Source organism: Gastrolobium bilobum, unplaced genomic scaffold (genome assembly GCF_033153095.1).
Source record: "Gastrolobium bilobum isolate Gb01-03AN ecotype WA unplaced genomic scaffold, APGP_CSIRO_Gbil_v1 utg8480, whole genome shotgun sequence".
Lineage (NCBI taxonomy): Eukaryota > Viridiplantae > Streptophyta > Magnoliopsida > Fabales > Fabaceae > Gastrolobium > Gastrolobium bilobum.
Genome location: NW_026899605.1, coordinates 696432 through 715644, shown reverse-complemented (window position 1 = coordinate 715644; position 19213 = coordinate 696432). Strand labels below are relative to the sequence as shown.

Genomic DNA, 19213 nt, shown 5'->3' with positions numbered 1-19213 from the left:
ATTGAGTATGATGGGATGATTCAAAATGATAGATAACGAAGGAAGACACGAACGAATTAGACAACAGACAACATCGACGACAAGGCCCAGAATCTAACCACCGACTCACCCGTAGCTTTTCTCCTGGACTTGTATGCCTGAAGGGCAAATTTGGAAGTATAATATTCAGAAATTAACTTTGTTTTTTATTTTATTTTTTTGTCTTATTTCAATTTATTTATTGGGAAAAATATCTATCTTTTAAAGGATAAAAACTTATATCATTTTAGATTTTAACTGTTAATTTTCGTCTATCAACAGTTATAATCTATTGGGTCAAACTTAATGGGACAAATTTATTATTAATTAATTAATAATTTTGATCTAATAAATTATAACCGTTGATGGACGAAAATCAACGGTTAGGATCTAAAATGATATAAATTTATATCCTTTAAAATAACAATTTCCTTATTTATTTATTTGGATTTTTCATAATATATTGAACCAATAGGTGAAAAATTACAGTTAGCCGTTTGGAGATTCTTTATTTTTAGCTATGATATCTGTTTTCCCATGCGTGAATCAAATCTAAAACTACCAACTCTGTTCTCTGTTGACACATTTTCAAAACGACTCTTAAAAAAGTCTTAAATATAGATAACTAATTTTGATCATCGATTTGCTTATATATAATAATTTATATATCTAGTAAATCAAAGTTATTATATGTAAATAGAATTAATTATCAAAATTGAGAATGTAAAATGATCCGAGCATTTTTCAAAATAATTATTATTTAAGATATTGAGCAAATGTTAAGAAAATTATTAAATATTCAATGGTCAAATTACTGTTTCATTTCATTAATATTTTTTTCATTCTACTTAGTAGAAATACCAAGAGACAATAATGAAATTAAAACAAAATAATGCCTTCTTTATTTTTTTAAGGGACAAATAATTTTAAAATATTAAAATTTCTAAAATAAAATGTATTCGAATTTATTTATTTTATTAATGCAAACATAATATTACAGATTCAATTCATATGTAGATTACTTATCCAAAAAATATATATTAACATTTTCCGAACTTTGACAGTTACTCTCTAAAGGTTCAAAAACCAAAAGGAAGTTATATTATTCATTATTTAGTGAACTATAGAACAAAACAGAATATTATATCATGGGATTATTCAAAATGATAGATAACGAAGGAAGACACGAACGATAATACTATTTATATACTATTTTTACTATATCATTTTTACCCTACCTTTCATAAATAATAAAATAAGAATAATATATACTTTTGGTATAGACAGTAATATATATTTTAATATATTCTCTCTTTTTTCTTTTTTAGAATTAATGTAAAGAAATGTGTGAAAAATGGTTGTGGAAGCATCATTTTCTCTTAAAGGGTCGTTTGATAACGGAATAAATTTTAGATTCCCACTAAACTTATACCGGGAATCCTAGTTATTCACGTTTGGTACTAAGATTCTTAAAATTTTCCTAAAAAAATGAGATTCCTAGGAATTAAAACTGTAAATAAGAATCTCATGAAATAATATCACCAGGTGGGAGGTATTTTTGGATTCCTACCTGGTGAAATTTTTTTACATCATTTATAAGACATAAATAACTCTGCTTTTGTTATAAAAAAAAAAAATAAAAATAACTCTGCTTTAATATTTTCATAATTAAAATATCTCTCTTGTTCAAGCTCTGATACTTTTCACAAGATCGTAGGTTCCTCTTTTCCCTTTCTTTTACGACATGTTTATTGAGAACGATACTAGTTTGAAAAAAGTCAATTTCATTTGGAAAATTTGAGTTTGATCTCTAACGCTACGTTTTGATCATTTTGTGACATATCAAAAAAAAATTTCCTTCAAAAATTTATTGAAAGTTAGTTTTGTAAAACCAGCCCACATTCTCAATAATCATTGATATTCAACCAAACATATAATTAGGAAATTTAAGCCAATAACTCTGAGAATATTTTGGTCTACAAAATAGTTTTTTAATAATATTCTTGAGAAATTTCCTTTAATAGCGCATTTTCAAAAGTTATTTGGGATGTCAAAATATTCGCAAAAATATTAGGTTAATTTTTCTGATAATATATTTGAATATTTTTTCTAAAAAATTAATTCATATTTTTTCATTATCTGGGATTTCTGAAATAACATTATCTGAATGGTATTTTTCAGTAGTATTTTGATTTAAAAAATACACATAAAATAAAATTCCGAAAAAATAATTTTCCTCCAAAAAATTTCTCATGGGATTTTAGAAAACCGACACTCACTTTCGCAGGCATGTAACCGTTCTTTGAGGCTAGAGTTGTCATTCCCAACACTTTGATAGCGCTGTGAAGTGAACTAGCCATTCAGGACGTCAATACACTTTATGTCTCTTTACATTGTGAGCTCTTGCATTTGTTAAGTTTTGCGGCATCTTCTATGATTTGTCGATATTGTACCCAAATTCACCACCATGAGAATATCTTTATAGAGAATTACTCTTGCATCACATGTGGTATAAAAATTGAATTTTATACATACTGTTAGATAAACTTTTATTTATTTTTTAAAAGAAATCTCAACTATAATATTTTTGTAGTATGTAAAAATTTCTTCACTGTAAGCCATTGTTCCCTCAAGCAGAAAGGGAAAAAAGGTTTAAAGAAATAGAATTGGATTTTTTGTAATTTAATTAATTTGTTTTTCCTTATTTATATTATCCCCAATGGAGTCGCAGGGTTGACATATGTAACATATATGTTATAACTCCCAACCGCCGACGGCAGCCGAGACCCATAACTTAGTGCCAGTTTGCATTCTCTTTTTTTTAAGCTAGAAGCTCTTTATAAGTATAAGCTAGGCCAAACAGGTTTTGTAAAAAGCTCTTATAACGAAGAGCTTTTTTTTAAGCTCTTATCTGTTTTTCTTGAATTGTGTGCTTTTTTTTAAAATGAGGAGTGATAAAGATAGAGAGAGATAATTTTCTTGAAATATGTGCTTTTAATTAATTTTTAAGCTAAAATTTTTATGTAATTTCCAAACAGCTTTTAACTTCTTTTTTTAAGCTCTTTTTTTTAACTTTAGCTTATAAGTAGCTTCTAGCTTAAAAATAAGAGGATCCAAAGTTATACTATGTCTGTTTATATTTGTCAATAAATGAAAAAAATAGAAAAAACGTATCATGATTGAATCGACATTTGACACTTACAATCACAAGTTTTGTAATTTGAGAACCGACAAAATAGAACCAAAAGTCAGCTTTCCATGAGATCTCATAGAATCTTTCAACAACTACAAAACAACCAGGCGTTGCTCCAATTAATACCTTGCCGGAAATGACATTTCAATTTACATTTTTTTTAATACATATTTACATATTTATTTTACATCACCTTCTTTGATAGATACTCTATATGTTAAAATTATTTTTATGGTTATGATTTCTCATATTTAATATTTTCACGTATATATATGATAAATATTTGATTATTGTACGTAAAGTAGATGCAGAAATATAAATATATATATATATATATATATATATATATATATATAAAGAAAGAGAGAAGGAGAGAGTTATGGATTAAAGTGTATTTTGTCTTATTTAATTTTCTAAATGAGCCACAAAACGTATTTGTTGATTTTGTGTATTAGTTTGTAAATTGTTGTGTGATTTGGAAAAATTGCATATAATTTTCTTTAACTTGAAATTTTAAAAATAATTGTCTTACCTTTCAGTTTAACAATTTTTTTTTGAATTTTCAAATATTTAAATTGCAATTTTTATTAGACAAATTATATTTAAAGCACTGATAACTTTCATTTGGTGCGAAGAATTTTCAATTACACTTCTTACGTCACTCTCTTGATGAAAAAAAATTCAAAGCAGTGATAACTTTCCGTAGTGTTTGGTTGTAAGTTTTTCAGTGGATATCTATTTTTTTCAAGTATGGCTTTTAGAAATACCATGTTTGTTTCAACGTTTTTCACCAAAAACCCATCTATCTAATTTGTCTGGATTTATGAGAAACATAAATATCCGCACTGTTTAGAAACCCAATTTGAAGGTGGGATTTTTCGGAAAACCGGTTATCTGGCTTTTAATGCACTGTTGATTTCATAAAGTTACCTAATTTTCCCAGTAAAATTTTTTCCCACCAAATAACTTTTTTTTACATTTTTCTACCTATCTCACTTTATCTATCTTTCCAATCATTTCTCATTTTCCAGAACCAAACGCCCTCTAACGAGAAATTACACTTCTTATAATCATGCTAAACTAAATTTTCGCCGTTGAATACGCTTTCAATGATTGAGTTTCAGTATGATGTACTTTGTTGCAGAGATTCAAAATTCATCGGGACGAGGTGAGATTTACAATTACAATAACAAATTAGGTTACCTCTTATTACAAGTTCTACTTAAATAAAAAAAGAAAAATTAAGTTTGTTAGAATTAATACTTTTCCTACTAATTAATTATCCTACTGAAAAAGTATTTCTCCAATCGGAGATAAAGTTATTTTCAGTGAGTTCAAAACGATGTCGTTTTAAATTATAAGATTAAAAAAATATAATGATAAAGACTAATAACCCTGTAATATATTATAACTATAAAAAATACTTTGATTTCCTTCTCAAAACGATGTCGTTTCGAGTTTACTGGAGATAACTTATCTCCATTGACTCAGAAAAATCTTTTACCAATATTTGTAAAACAAAAAAAAAATTATCCAGATATTTCGAAGTCAATGGTTTTATTTATCAAACAAGTACAATTAACTCCAGGAATTTTCTAGAAACTAGGGAGAAAAAATAAAATAAATTAAAAGGTACGTGATTCGCTAGAAGCCTAGAAATTAATGTAACAGGTGGCGCCGTTTGTTGACCAAAATTTTTTAGCGCTGACATTGGAACTCTAAAAATCCTTGTTTACAAATTTTCTAGCATATTTGGCTTCACGTTTCTTCAATTCGTTAATTTGCACTTTGCAGCAATGTCCAAGGCTCATCTTTCATTCCAACACCCAATCCTGTTGAGTCTCATCCTCTCAACACTGTTCATCCACTACTCTCATGGTGACGTTGGCACTGCTTCCCGATATGGCCCTCCCTTTTTACGTAAGTACCAAAAAAAAAATAAAAAAATTCACACATATATATATATATATATTTATTGTGCTTGAATAAAACTGTTAATTTCATGTACCAAAAAAAAAAAAAATGGGTAATTTGAAACGTTGACATATATTATCCTCAAACGGACCAAAACCAAGTTTCAGTGAATGAATGTGTTTTATGGGTTGTGATGATACAGCTACCGCGTGTTTCGGCGGAGATGCATCACAGTTTCCATCAAGCAACATGTTTGGTTCAGCAGGGGAAGGTATATGGGACAACGGTGCTGCATGTGGGAGGCAGTATCAGGTGCGGTGCATCAGTGCAGCTGCTCCTAGAACTTGCATTCCTGGCCAAGCCATTCAGATCAAGATTGTTGATCGAGCACAATCCTCTGTTTCTAGGCCTTCCACCACTGGAACTTCTATGGTCCTCTCCACCACTGCTTTTCAGGCCATCGCAAATGCCTCTGCTTCCTTGATTAACATAGAATTTCAACAGTGAGTTCAAGCCTAGATAACTTACGTGTGTTTTACTTTTTTTTCTCTTTTAATTTATTGTTATGTTCCGTGTTGGTTTTGTTTTGGTGAGCTAATATTGCCTAAATATCATAATCATAAGCTGTCTTTCTTTACCTACAAGAGTTGGTTGACTTCGTTTATACTTCTGAAATATATAAGGTTTCAATTAATTGTGTACATTTACTATGTTTTAAATAGTACTGTGCACAGTATGAAAATATTGGTGCTACTGTTACACTAAAGACTACATTCCATCAAAAGAAATATTACATGTCAGCTAAAGTTTTCTTTTCTTTGTCAAATTTTCTCTCTCTCCTAAGATGTGTAATGCTCTCATTGATAATATATCTGAATCTTGGTGCAACAATAGTACCAAAGATTCATTCAGGGGTATGGATGGAAATGAGATGAGTGAAAATGTTAGGGTTGAAAAATTAAAAATCTGCCTTTGATTGTGGTATAGAGCTCTTCTTAGAGAATAAATCTTTGGTACTACTGCTGTACCTAGATCCAGTGCATCCCATGAATGAGAGCCTTACACATCAGAAGAGAGAGAAAAAATTTAACAGAAAAAAAGTATTTTAGTTAACATGTAATATTTTAATTGGTGAGATGTACTGAATCTTTGGTACAACAGTACTACCAAAGATTTTATTCCTTCCCAGACATAATCAAGTTTCAAACTAGCTATATGAGCTGGATTTGTAAAATAGCACAATAGTATAAATGAAAAATTTCAGTTATATCCATTCGTTTGTAAACTTTTTTATTCCAATCTTAGATGGATAGTTGAGTGCTTATGCTTATTGATTTGTTAAAATGTGAACTATGAATGATCTTATCGGCACTGAAAATATGGTAATTTTTTTCCACTTGCAGGGTTTGAAAATGTGACTTAGCCCTTTGATGGCATTATGCAAAGGGAGGGAGGAGCATGGTAAATATGTTGCTCTAAAAATTAATTTCAGTGGTAATTGTAGCAGACAATATCTACATGAAATTGCATCATATTTGTTCAATAATCAATAGTCAGTATCGGATGAAATTTGCCAGCTTTTTGTTCTCAATACACCTCTCTTCTCTAGAATTAATTTGGATTCCTCCACATCTACATAACCATCATTTTATCTTTTTTTTTTAGACAATTTATCCTCGCATTGCAATTTCTTGAATAATTACAGAATGTTTATTCAATATTCCTTTCAGTAGCGTCTCAACAATTGCTTTTAAAAGTGGAGAAAAAAAGAATGAGAGAACAATCAATGGAAGAAAACGTTCCTCTTAAACTACAAAATCTTGCACTGTAAATTTTTGTTGATTACAAGCGTTCAATATTATTTATTGAATTGAAAAATGAGTTTCCCCGGTCTAAATTTTTTTACTAAACATAAATAAAAAAAATATTTCTATCCTAAAACAGCATTAAAAAATAAAATGATTGTACACTCTCCCCGGAAACAGTAGCTGCATAATTGGTAAACAGCAATTTAAAATTGCTACAATAAGCCAAGCAACGTATTAAGGATGAATAGTCTAAGTAGTGTTTGGTCGGACATTTATTTTGAGATTGATGAGAAAATGTAACTGGATATTGGAAAATACCACGTTTGGTTCAGGTTTTTTAAAAATATACTAGGCAAATAGGATAGATGGAGAAATGACTTTTGTGTTGATTTTGGATGGAATTCACTGTTACATAATATCACTTGAGATGTGGTATTTTGAGATAACTGAAAAAATGAATAAACAGGTGTGAAGTTTCTCCCGAACATAGAATTTGCAAATTTAAATAAATTTCCCTGGTAATATTTCAGTCAACCAAATAACTTTTTTTACATTTTCCTACCAAATTCATTTTCCAACCATTTCCCTAATAATTACATTTCCCTAGTATTCAAAAAATTTCTCCTCAACCAAACACTAATTTAATTTAAGATTGTTTAATAAACATGATAAGTTCAGATTTTTTCAAAAGTTTATTTAATTATATAAGTTTGATTTCTTAAAATGATTTTTTTTACCTCCGCAAGACAGAAGGATTAAGTCCTTCATGCGGATTTCTACCAGTGATTGTGTGAAGTAAACATACTTGGATGGCTCTTTTTTTATTTTCAGAAAAAAATACTTCTCATTACAAAGTTTATTTAAAGGGTTTATCATCTATCATTTAACATTATCACAAAAAGTTTCCTACCCACACAACATTTTGTGGGACCCGCAGCAAAAAAAAAAATCGACACGCAAAACGAATCTCTATAACGTAACACAGTCACTTTTCCTACAATATAACTATTATAAAATCCTTATTTAAAATAAAAATAAATTTAAGAAAGGTGTACCGCTCCGTTCCGTTGCGAATGAAATAAATATACCGTAGACGACCCAGGCGCACCCGGTGTAAATCACTGTTGTTTGGAAATCTGAAACTGAAAGGGGTTTTGTTTTGTGAGTTAAGTTAAGTTAATTGAAAATTGATCGAGATGTCGGGAAAAGGGGCAAAAGGATTGATAACGGGTAAAACCCCAGCTTCATCCAAAGATAAGGACAAAGACAAGGATAAGAAGAAACCTGTTTCTCGCTCCTCCAGAGCTGGTCTTCAGGTCCCTCTCTCTCTCTCTCTCTCTCTCTCTCTCTTCACAACATTTACCCACTTCTCTAATCTTTAAATAAAATAAATAAATAAAGTTAAACGTGCATACATGAAACATTTTTGATATTTTAATTATAGTTTTGGTGGCTGGTTGGGTTCATAACTTATTTTAGGGCTGTCGGGTCGTCTTTTGAAATTCTTATGAGTATGTTTGGAATAACTGATTTTATTTTAGGAATTGATTTGATTTATGAAGATTCGCTAGCTATCCTTTTTCCTATGCTATGGTTATTATTATTATTACAGTTACATTCTTTTCAGGTACTTCGCTTGTAAACTGTGGACTTCATGCAGTTTCAATTTCTGTGATTTTCTTTTAGTTTTCATTAAGTCCAAGCCCTGGCCTGAGTTGTCTTACCTCCATTCATGACTAACTTTAATCCAATTTTTCTGGAGTTTTCCTCCCCTTTTGACTTTTTGGTTACAATTTGATGTATTCTGCAAGTGCAAAGTTACAAACTTCACACAATAGACTGCAGCATACAATAACTTTCACTAACCTGTGGAATAATTTTGTTTGTCTCACCTCGTTCCCCTGCTCTATTTCCTCCTGAATGCCTATGAGTGCCATCGTTAGAGCAGTTTCATTTATAACATCAAGCTTGTTTTGGGAATGCCTAGTTTTTTAAAAATTTGAAAATTTGACTTTGGAGGATGATGTGGTGGGGGAGTGAGTTAGTTAATAATTGAGCAAAGACTTTGTTATGCTTTTTATGCCCTAGTAGTTGAGTAATCACTATCAAGGTTGCATGTTGTTGAATTTTTTGCCCCCTATTGGTCACATTGGACGGGAAAGCACCTGGGTAGACATGGGTGAGAGCCTGAGAGGTGCCCTGATGAAAGATCAAACATCCAACATCATCATCATCACATCCAAGTCTTTAATACTCGGGGGCCACCGACAATTGAGCTACAAGTTCATAGGCTGTTGAATGTAGTTGATCAATCATCAATATATATATATATATATATATATATATATTTATTTCTCCATCAGTTCATCGACTATCCGACCGAATTGAGCTCAGTCAGATCGATATTGAGTGTTGTTCTCCCAAGACCATTCTTCCCATTCTTGGGGCTAGAACTCGAGATATGTGGTTAAAGCGAACAGGCCCTTATCACTTGAATCAATGATTATCGGTGATCAATTTCTTTTATTCTTGGAATGGTGTAATTATTATTTCCATATTTTAGGCATGGAGAAATTTGTGGTGTATTGGCTCAGATCATGATGAACTTTAGGGTTTTTGTTTAAAATCTTTTGTTTGTTGGTATAGTAATTGTAATACGTTTCATTTCCTCTGGTGTTTCAACTTGTATATGTTTTGATACAGTTCCCAGTTGGACGTATTCACCGTCTTCTGAAGTCAAGGGTGACCGCTAGTGGAAGAGTTGGGGCCACAGCTGCAGTATATTCTGCTGCTATCCTGGAATATTTAACTGCAGAGGTGTTGGAGTTGGCTGGCAATGCAAGCAAGGATCTTAAGGTGAAGCGAATTACCCCTAGACATCTACAGCTTGCTATACGTGGAGATGAAGAACTTGACACCCTTATTAAAGGAACAATAGCTGGCGGTGGTGTTATTCCTCATATCCACAAGTCTCTTATCAACAAGTCCTCAAAGGAGTGAGGGTTAAAAAATTATTCCCAACTAACCTTGGTTATGAATTTTACTGTAAATCTGATACTATTTTGAATTTTGCTGATATACTCTTTTGACATGTATTAACTGACATACTGGCTTCTGTGCTATGGTACTGCAAGCTACATGGAACTAGCTGTCTAGGTTGTTTATTGGAGCATGGTTAATTATCTACTTGAACCTATTATCTATGTTGTTTTGAACTGGTTGGTATAATCTTTAAGAGTTGGTAAATTCGTAGTGGACGTGTCTTATGATGCTCGTTTGAGTCGTTTCTTGTTACTGTTCTCTTTGACCATAGCAGAATTCAAAGCTGCATAGAGAAATATAAGAATTGTTTAACAGAAGAAAAATTTATGTTTGGGTACGGTGGATGTGTTATTTTGAGCAAGTCCAAAGCAGAGGTTGTTCGCTGTGTTTGGGATGTCCATTGGTAACAGGAAACAAAGTAAAAAGAATCAAAAATCAAATTAACTGTTCGAGCCTAGCTGGGTGGTGGGTCCATTCGAGCCTAACTGGATGTTTTGGATTAGTTTATTTTTATAACTTCTTAAAAGGGCTTTTGAAAAAGAAATTATTATTTTCAGAAAAAAAGTTGAAATAAACCTGCATATATTCAAAACATCCTCACAAAATGTGGCTACAATCTGAATCATGAACCTTGATAATGTCTAACGATGGAAACACTACTTCATAGCTGAAGAATTGTACATCATTTTTTCGTACCGTAACATGTGGACAGCTCTAATTTGTTTGTCACGAAGCACCTAAAATAACCAAATGGAACAGCAAAATAGAGTCACATCAATTAGATAGCTGAGAACTTGGGAACATCAACTGGGAAAAGATGAATTTCATCCATCCATGGATTCTTCTCCTTTGCTGGGTTCACCTTCCTGAGAGCCCTCCAAACTGAACTATTGCACTTGAATCCGGATCCAAATGCAATTTGCCATAACCTATGACCCTTTCTGATCCTTCCTTTGGCTTCAGTGTAAGCCAATTCGAACCAAAGTGAACTGCTCGAAGTGTTGCCAAACCTGTAAAGGGTCATCCTTGATGGTTCCATGTGCCAGTCTGTGAGTCTGAGGTTCTGCTCTAATTCATCCAGCACAGCTCTTCCCCCAGCATGAATGCAGAAATGGTCAAAGGCCAACTTAAAATCAGGGATATAAGGCTTCACTTTCTTCTTGAAAAGTTTTCTTGCAACCAAAGTGGCAAAAAAGAGCAACTGTTCAGACATTGGCAACACAAGAGGACCCAAAGTGGTGATGTTGGTCTTCAAAGCATCCCCAGCAACAGCCATGAGATCCTTTGATAAAGAAACACCAACCCTCCCAGTGGAGTCCTCTTTCTGTGTAACACAAGAGAAGCACTTGTCATCAGCACCTTTGTGAGTCCTAACAGTGTGGACCAACTGATACTTGGATCTAAGTCTATCCCACCTCTTGTTAGAAAGCAAGATTGCAGCTCCTCCCATTCTAAACAAACAATTTGAGACAAGCATGGATCTATCATTCCCAAAATACCAGTTCAAGGTGATATTTTCCATGCTAATAACAAGAGCATAAGAATTTGGATGGACATGAAGAAGATCCTTGGCGAGATCAATAGAAACCAAACCAGCACTACAACCCATGCCACCCAGATTGTAACTAAGAATGTTCCCACGAAGCTTATAATGATTAATAACCATAGCAGACAAGGATGGTGTGGGATTAAACAAACTACAATTCACAATAAGGATTCCAATGTCTTTTGGCTTCACCCTTGTCTTCTCAAATAGCTCATCAACCGCCCCAAACATGACAGCCTGAGCTTCCTTCCTAGCTTCCTCCATTGATGGGTTTGGAGGAACTCTCAAAACAGCATCAGGGAGGTAAGTTGACTCACCAAGTCCAGATCTTTCCAGAACCTTCCTCTGGAACTCGAGGCTTTGCTCAGTGAAAGTTCCTGTCGAGCTAGAACAATGCATGAATAACTGCCTAGTGCATTGGCGTGCAACCTCAGGTATGTAGCATGAAAAATCAACAAGGTAAACTGGTTGAGGACGAGTTAGAAAATAAAAGGTCAACAAGAACACAAGGAAAGATGAGCCAAGGACCACGAATATGAGATTGTAACGCAGATGGTCCCAAAGATCAAGGAGATTTTGGACTGAAAATGTAGTGATATGTGCTACTGTTAGAACCACAAGAGGTGATAAAAACAGGAACATTCCATGGGTTATGAGGTAGTGGTAGCCTAGCTTCACGTATTTTAATTTCAGAGATTGTTTGAAATCAGGAAGCTTTGATTGGATTAATGGAGATTTTAGATTTGATTCTGACATCTTTTGTGAGGTTTTAAGAGATGGGGGTGGAAATGGGACCAAGCAAACAAAAAAAAAAAATTGGCTGGGATTAGAGTTTTTCTGCCTAATGTCAATGGAACAGTGAAAAGAAAGAAACATTAATATATTGTTTTCTCTAAAAAAAATGCAAACTTTATGAGGAATTTGTGATCTGCGTTGTTTGGGACTTCATGACCAGATAATAGAAAAATAAAAATGGGTTTGGTGAATAGAGAATAAGAAATGCAAGTAAGAACCAAAGCAACCACCCTGTAAAAATGAATGACCCATCATCAATACACACAAAGAGGATGAACTTTTGTATTTATAACTAAAGAAAAGAAAGCATTTTGTATCTTCTTCATCAACCATTGCCTATAAGATCTTAGATAGACTAAGAGAATGAATGGCCAATATATGTACTAAAAGTAGAGACTATTCAAGCATTCAAAACTAAAAGACAGAGAAAACTCAAATTTGAATGAGACAGTACTGACCTTGAAATGGTGAATCTCACTAAAGATCGCCTTGCTCAAAACAAGGGGAAGAAGATACAAACCACACGTCAATCAATATAAGAATTAAGAACTGTGTTGAGTCATGTTGATTTTTTTTTTTTCAACTGATATTAGAAAGAAAAGAAAAGAAAGAAAAAACTTCAAACTAGGTGAAGAAGATACAAACCGCACCTCAATATACATATTTCAAATTATAAATTATATAATTAATAAAGACAGCAGCAGAAACTGGTGAGTCATGTTGATTTTTTTTTTTTCAACTAAGGATATTAGAAAAACAAAAAACAAAATAAAATAAAAATTAACTGCGCAGTAAATTTTGTAATGTACCGATGTTTGATTAATGAAATATATTCAATAAATTTAATTTGAATATATAAATATTTTGTTTTCCATACTTTATTTTGACAGACTAAAAATAAAATAAATGAGTCCTAAAAATATTAATGGACTCTCCTGTTTAGGACTTTTCCTGGTAATAATGATGTGCGTAGAATTTAGATGCTGATATTGCAGGTAAAATTCGCCTTTATAATTTATTTTAAAAAGTCTTATATAATTTTCATATGTGATAAGTAATCACTTTATCGAAAAATTTAAATTTGTAAATAAAGGCCGCTCAACATTTATTTATTTCTCTAATACATCCATTTATACAAGAATCATTTGGATTTGAAATGTGAATATTGCATAAATCTATTTTTTTAATTTACTTTATAATTACTTAATTTCACTACAAAATAGAGGAAGATGAGAATTAAATTCGTAGCCACGGAGACTTTAATAGCATGATAGTTGCACAAATTCATTTTTTATTTTAACTTGTGCTTACAACTAAAAAGTGATACCGGTCAGCATCGAATTTGTGATTCTGTAATCATTTTAGATCATATTAGACAGTTTGTTAGATTTATTCAGACTATTCTCAAATTGAAATTGATAATGATAAGTGATTAAGCCATAACGTTTTAACTATACAAGAAAACTATCTCATGTGTTTTTTGAAATAATTTGAGACATAACTATGTTGTTATTTATGGATCAAGAGCTTCCTTAGATTTTTAGACAAATGAAAATAACTTGATGAAAACAAATAAAAATTAAGTTTTGTTAGTATTAATCACATGATAATCAAACAAGTTACATTGAATTAATGGTGCAGGAATTAAATAATTCGTTCCGTTTGAAACCTAACGCCTATTATATTTAGATACACGTGGACGTTGGTTGTGAGAGAATTCTTGTAAAAGCTTTGTGGATGTTGATTGGTGATAAAGTATATTTGACATTACTATCGGGGTTGGCTCAAGTGATAAGGTATTTGGGTTCGCTTAAGCAAAGACTCGAGTTCGAAACCTTATGTATGCAGAAAATCTTTGTTGGGAGACTCACCTGTCAATGTCAGGGCGAAGTTCTAAAAATTAGTGGAACAGTAAAAAAGAAAAGAAAAGTATATTTGACATTTATTAGGAAATGTAATTGGCTCTGGTGTTAGGAGTACAAATGGTGCAACTCAACTACTGATGGGTTGATTAAAACATTTATTCAACTCGATTACCTAGGGATACGCACATTATGAAGGGCAGGGAAATCCAGTTTTCAACTAGAACTAGAATCCATCAACTTTCCAACTACTCAAAGAGAATGCCATCTCGTGACCACGACTACACAAACACCAAGCCATTAAAGACAAAAAAAAAAAAATGAAACACTTTTTTTGTATAAAAAACGAAACACTCTCTTATATTCAATTAAATTTCCAATTGCATACTATCCAATATCCGTTCTCTATTTTTTTTTTTTCCCTGGAAATCTCAAAATCAGATTCGATCATGTGCCAATGCCGAAGTAGTTAGGCTCCTGGTGGTCCTTGAATTTAGTTCCAAAGGACTTGATGCCCTGTTGGTCTTAGAGTCAGCTGCCATCACAATGGAGAAATTTATTTATGCTAAAAATACTAAAAGTTGTTTTTTCACGCATAAGAATTCATTTATAGTACTATAAATTATTTTTATATGTATTAGAATTAGAATTAGAGTAATAAAAATATAAAAAAAAAGTGGAATAATCCGGAAGAATTTAAATTATTTACATTAACTAATAACTTTAAACTTTTAAGGCATCACAATGAAAAAGTCATATGAAAATGATATTAAAAAACCATTATACAAAAATTGATTAAAAATGTATATTACATGATCAATTAATAATGTAATTAAAATATATTATATATATATATATATATATATATATATATATATAATGTTTTTGACACAATATCATGTAAGCTATACTTAATAAAAACAGAAGTGCATCCTGTATTAATGAGGTCAGTATAAAAATTTATTCAATAATAAAGAATATAAAAAAAAAGTATTATGTTATTAACGTTTTTTACAAAGTTATTGATATTGATAATTAAAAGAGATACAAATATGATTATACAATGTAAGAAGAGTTTAATATCTCTCATATTATAAGAAATTTTTTTATCTTTTATATATATATATATATTATAAATACGTATCCATGTTAATTTTTCGTCTCACATGTACTAAATAATTTTATCTTTTCGAAGATAAAAAACAGATTAATTGATTTATTATGGTGAAAAGTAGAAAGTCACGCGCGCACGCACGAAGAGAGACCATAGACATCATCTTCAGAAGACAGAAGAGAAGTGAGAAGACGATAACTGCAATCATTCTCCCAATTACACAAACACAAACACAACAGCTTACGATGTCGTTTGGATCGTCTCTGTTGTCTCCTCCGCACGCTGTTTGGTTTTTGCCGAACAGAACATGTCAAACCTTTCGCTTCAAGGCCGCTGCCAACGTTCCCGATTTCCTTTCTGCAGATTGGTATGGTACCCCTTTCTGCGGAATGAAAAGAAATTCATAATCTTTCTGTATTTTTTTATTATTATTATTATTATTATTATTATTGTTATGAATACCGCAGGTTTGAATCTCGCAAGAAAAAACCTTTTGGGCCAAGATTAGATGTAAGGACCACTTTCCATTTTCAGGTGTTGCTTCTTCTTTAGTTTCTTGGAGTTAAATCTTTTTATAGTTTAGTGCAGAAGATGCTGTGCATTACCAGCTTGAAGCATTGAAAAACAATGACCAGCCCCGTCAAGATTATGGAATTGAGGTTATGTACAGGGTAATCATCTCTCTCTCTCTCTCAAAATATATATATATATATATATATATATATATATATATATATATATATATATATATAAGCATTGAAAAAGATCTTTTCACTCGGCTCTAAGATTTAGAAGTCTTATTCTCTCTGTTAATAGTCAATTTTCATCCATTTATTTGAAATTAATAATTAATTAATTGATATAACTAAATAAACTATAAACTATAAGACTTCTAACTTAATTAATTAATGGATGGAAATTAACCGTTGAAATGGGGAATAAGACTTCTAAGAGAATAAGTATTGTGCCTTTCTTTGAGAAATTAACCGTTGAAATGGGGAAACTAACCCCTAGTAACCTATCTTTCTTTTCTGCTATTGTTGTAGTTTGCAGGATTTGATCCTTTTGAAAGATCGACCTATTTTGGGCCTTTCTTTGATTTGGGTCAGGTAAGTATTGTGTAATTTTTTTTATAAATTAAGAGATAATGTATAGGTTGCTGATGAACAGTCATCTCTTTGTGTGCAGTTTGAAAGGTTCAGGCGGATTTTTCACCATTCTACTTATCGAGTCTTACTAGGTCACAAGGAAAGAAAGATCATGAGCAGTTTGTTTGTGGAGGAGGTAAAAAATCACTTCTCTCTTACATGGAGGAAAATAATTACACTCGAGCATAGGTTGTGCAGCTTTTGTTTGTTTATGCCTATGGATATCTGTATTTGCCATTGTTTGAGTTCCTATGGATATGTATATTCTTTCTTATTTTTCAGACTTTTTTGGCTCTTTATCTCTGTTATCTAAACTGCATGTTGTGGGTTGATGAACTTCAAACAGAACAAATATAAACAGCGGGTTTGGGTTCGTGGAAGTCGACCAGAGGAAGAGGAGATATTTCAATTTACCGTGGTTCAGGTTTGATCATAATTTCTTCCAGTAGATTATAGTTATACTTGTCAGGCATTTAATGTTTCCAATTTAGTGTTTGCATTTTAAACAACACAAAGCAATTAGAAGCCTCCTTTGGTATAAATTTTTATCTGCCCGGAGAATGGTTTATTATGTACCCCAACCCGATTCCTTAGGTGTTTATTATATGCTGTAGGCTACCTAATGCATTTCATGCTTGTTTTGATGCACGCCTGAAAGTAGTAGTTCTGAGTAGCGCTCTCATCATAAGACAATAGATGGTCAGGGAAGTTTGTGAATGGTGGATTACTGCAGGTGTATTTAATTTTGATAGTGCTTTTCCTGATTCAATGATAATCTAAACAATTGTTGTTCATAGTTTAGTATATTAGTTCCTTGTTTGTATCTGATTTATCACATGCATCTCTTGTTCGTCACTGGCAGAGAGTTGGCGGTTGCTGGGATGGTTATTGGTTGACAGAGTCTTTGCTTCACGATAGGGATACATTTGCTGGTGGGTTGGCATATTAAAAAAGATCCAATGTGCAAGAATCAGTTTCATGAGCCTCCATTGTCAAAGCATGAAATGATCTGCTCTTACTATACTAATCTGTAAATATGTAAGAAAATTAGCTGTTATTATGTGTAAAGTGAGAGATATAATTGGTCATCGCTAATCAAATGTAAACATTCTTGTCTATTTTATTGAATGTTGCAGGATCTGGCATACGTTTAGTGCTTAATTATACTCAAATGTGTATACTTGTGCTCAAACCTTCATGTACGTGTATTTTAATGCACCCTCGGATTCATTTATCCTACAAAGTGGTTCAAAATTTGTTGGCCCCCCTTGGTTATTCCAAACCGTAAGTTGTATCCCACCACCTTTTGTAGTTCAAAGTTGTTGTTATTAAGATAAAATAAAATGAAGACTTGAAGAGAACTACCCTGACAATTCCACTGTTTTATATTGTCTTCTTGTGATATTTTGTTTTTCAATTGTGTTGATATTTGAAAATACGGAGAATGTGAGCAATCTCGATTGCAGGACCTCTCAGCAACTCATGGAATTAAAAGAGATTTTATAGGTATAGCATTAAATGGAAATTAAATCAGGGCACACCATGTAAGTTTATCAAATTCGTTTAGCTAGAAATTGAAATCCTATCATTTGTAATTGCTTGCCGAAAGATATAGCTGGGGTATCAATTGAAAACTTAATTCTGCAGTTCGGTATCTACTTAAAATTGATCGGGTGCCATGGTATCTCGTTTGCAATTACTTTTTTTTTTTTTTTTTTTTTTTCTGTACCGACATTCGAACCTGGACCATTTTTAGAGAAGTCTTGAGTTCAGATAATTGAGAATGAAAAGTTCTGCACTAAAAATGTTTAAATATATTTCAATGATGCAGACAGACTTAGATGAATATCACATTAGTAGGCAGCCCCGTAATGAAATCCCAAGTTCTAACTGCTGGACTTTCTTTGATGCTCAATTCTTGGAATCAACAACTAAAAAGCACCGACACGCTTTTCTTTTTGAAAAATGCGTGGGCGATCAATATTTCAGGACACACCGATAATAATATTTTAGGACACACCGATAATGCAGTTAACTTTTTCCGATATGTAGTTAATGCTTTAACACATGTCTGATACTTTTTTTTGTTTAAATTTTATTTATTAACTAAATATGAAAAAATTATTTATAAATTAATTTTTTTCTGTTATGAAATTTGATATGAAAAATTAATAAGGTACGGAAAATTATTTTTGCTTTTATATTTATGATATCGAATTTGAATATTTGATTAGTTATATGACTTATTATGAATTGTTATAAGTATTAAATATAAATTATATTATATATATTAAATATTATTTAATATCAAAACATGTTTTAACGTGTCAAAATATGATATTTTTTAAAATTAATATGTCGACATGTTAAGTCATGTCGTATATCCCTTATCTCATGTCAGTGTAGTGTCAGTGCAACATAGATCAACAATGACACCTTATACATTGACTTAGGAAGGGCACAATCTCTATCCTAAAGGGTCAACTACAATAGTAACTTGACTTAGAAAATAAAATAAAATTAAATGAAATTAAATCATAGCACTAAGAAATATGTATCATGAAAAGGAACAGTGACCATACTATATCATTTTTGGCAATTTTTTACCAATATGTCACACAAACAATATTTTTTACCATACTGCCACACGCTGAAATTTGCTACGACTGGTAGCGAATTTGGTAGCCAATGATTTAGTGACACATGACACACTTTAACAGGAAAAACTGACTGCCAGGTGTCCAAATTCGCTTGGTAGTCAATGATTTCGTGA

General features: G+C 31.8%; 4 protein-coding genes across 5 annotated transcripts; 3 read left to right on the top strand and 1 right to left on the bottom strand.

Moving 5' to 3' along the window:
• The first annotated feature begins 5007 nt into the window (after positions 1–5007).
• Positions 5008–5632, top strand: LOC133291934 (EG45-like domain containing protein). The gene is made up of 2 exons (XM_061490290.1): positions 5008–5131; positions 5328–5632. Exons 1-2 carry the CDS (start codon positions 5008–5010, stop codon positions 5630–5632), a joined length of 429 nt encoding a protein of 142 aa, XP_061346274.1.
• Positions 5633–8001: 2369 nt separating this feature from the next.
• LOC133291894 (probable histone H2A variant 3) lies at positions 8002–10188 on the top strand. Its single transcript, XM_061490248.1, has 2 exons — positions 8002–8249; positions 9637–10188. The coding sequence occupies exons 1-2, from the start codon at positions 8130–8132 to the stop codon at positions 9931–9933; spliced, it is 417 nt and encodes a 138-aa protein (XP_061346232.1). The 5' UTR covers positions 8002–8129; the 3' UTR covers positions 9934–10188.
• Positions 10189–10753: 565 nt separating this feature from the next.
• Positions 10754–12277, bottom strand: LOC133291893 (3-ketoacyl-CoA synthase 11-like). The gene has a single exon (XM_061490247.1). The coding sequence runs from the start codon at positions 12275–12277 to the stop codon at positions 10754–10756; it is 1524 nt and encodes a 507-aa protein (XP_061346231.1).
• A 3156-nt stretch (positions 12278–15433) lies between these two features.
• LOC133291895 (uncharacterized) lies at positions 15434–17785 on the top strand. Of its 2 annotated transcripts, XR_009748847.1 has the most exons (8): positions 15434–15659; positions 15760–15802; positions 15871–15963; positions 16339–16401; positions 16481–16576; positions 16787–16864; positions 17303–17478; positions 17577–17785. XR_009748847.1 is itself a non-coding variant. In XM_061490249.1 (7 exons), exons 1-7 carry the CDS (start codon positions 15538–15540, stop codon positions 17387–17389), a joined length of 582 nt encoding a protein of 193 aa, XP_061346233.1. In that variant the 5' UTR covers positions 15434–15537; the 3' UTR covers positions 17390–17570. The 2 variants fall into 2 exon arrangements, 1 of the variants encoding a protein (XP_061346233.1); XM_061490249.1 differs by lacking the exon at positions 17577–17785 and having other exon boundaries at positions 17303–17570.
• The last annotated feature ends 1428 nt before the right edge of the window (positions 17786–19213 follow it).